Source organism: Gallinula chloropus (assembly GCF_964237585.1).
Source record: "Gallinula chloropus genome assembly, chromosome: 1".
NCBI lineage: Eukaryota > Metazoa > Chordata > Aves > Gruiformes > Rallidae > Gallinula > Gallinula chloropus.
This window is the reverse complement of record NC_140085.1, coordinates 187,479,260-187,479,671: the sequence shown is the minus strand read 5'-3', so window position 1 is coordinate 187,479,671 and position 412 is coordinate 187,479,260. Positions and strand designations below refer to the sequence as shown.

At 66.0% G+C, this 412-nt stretch overlaps 1 protein-coding gene across 1 annotated transcript in view; it reads left to right on the top strand.

Moving 5' to 3' along the window:
* PHOX2A (paired like homeobox 2A) overlaps window positions 1-81 on the top strand; it is a gene marked incomplete at both ends in the record, with an annotated part of 6,020 nt that extends 5,939 nt beyond the window's left edge. The window contains one exon of the mRNA XM_084280472.1: window positions 55-81. Within this exon, the coding sequence (XP_084136598.1) occupies window positions 55-81 (27 nt within the window). The remainder of the gene's footprint in view (window positions 1-54) is intronic.
* Window positions 82-412: the final 331 nt, after the last annotated feature.

Below are 412 nucleotides of genomic sequence, written 5' to 3'. Positions count from 1 at the left end.
GTCAGCAGGGATGGACCCCCCCTCACACCCCCTTTTTACCCCCCCTGCATCAAGCGGTGGGACCCTTTGGAGGATCTGTGACCCCCTCCCCAGCCACCCCCTGGCACAGTCACCTCATGGAGGGTCCCGGGGGGGGTCGGGGGGGGTGTGAGGGGGTGCCAGGGAGGGGTCAGGGTGCAGCACTGCCCCTTGCAGCCCCCCACCCAGTGCTGCCCACACCGGTGGGCTTCACAGCATCCCTGGCAGTGCATCCCTATGTGTGTGTGGTGTCCCCCCCCCCAAAAAGGGTGTGTGCGGCCCCCCCCCCCCCCCCGTGCCGGCTGAGGGGGGTTTGGGTTTGGGGTTCTGTTCTGTTTTGGGGGGGTTGGGTGGTTTTTAACCGCTGAGGTAATTTATTGGCCCCGGTTGCAAA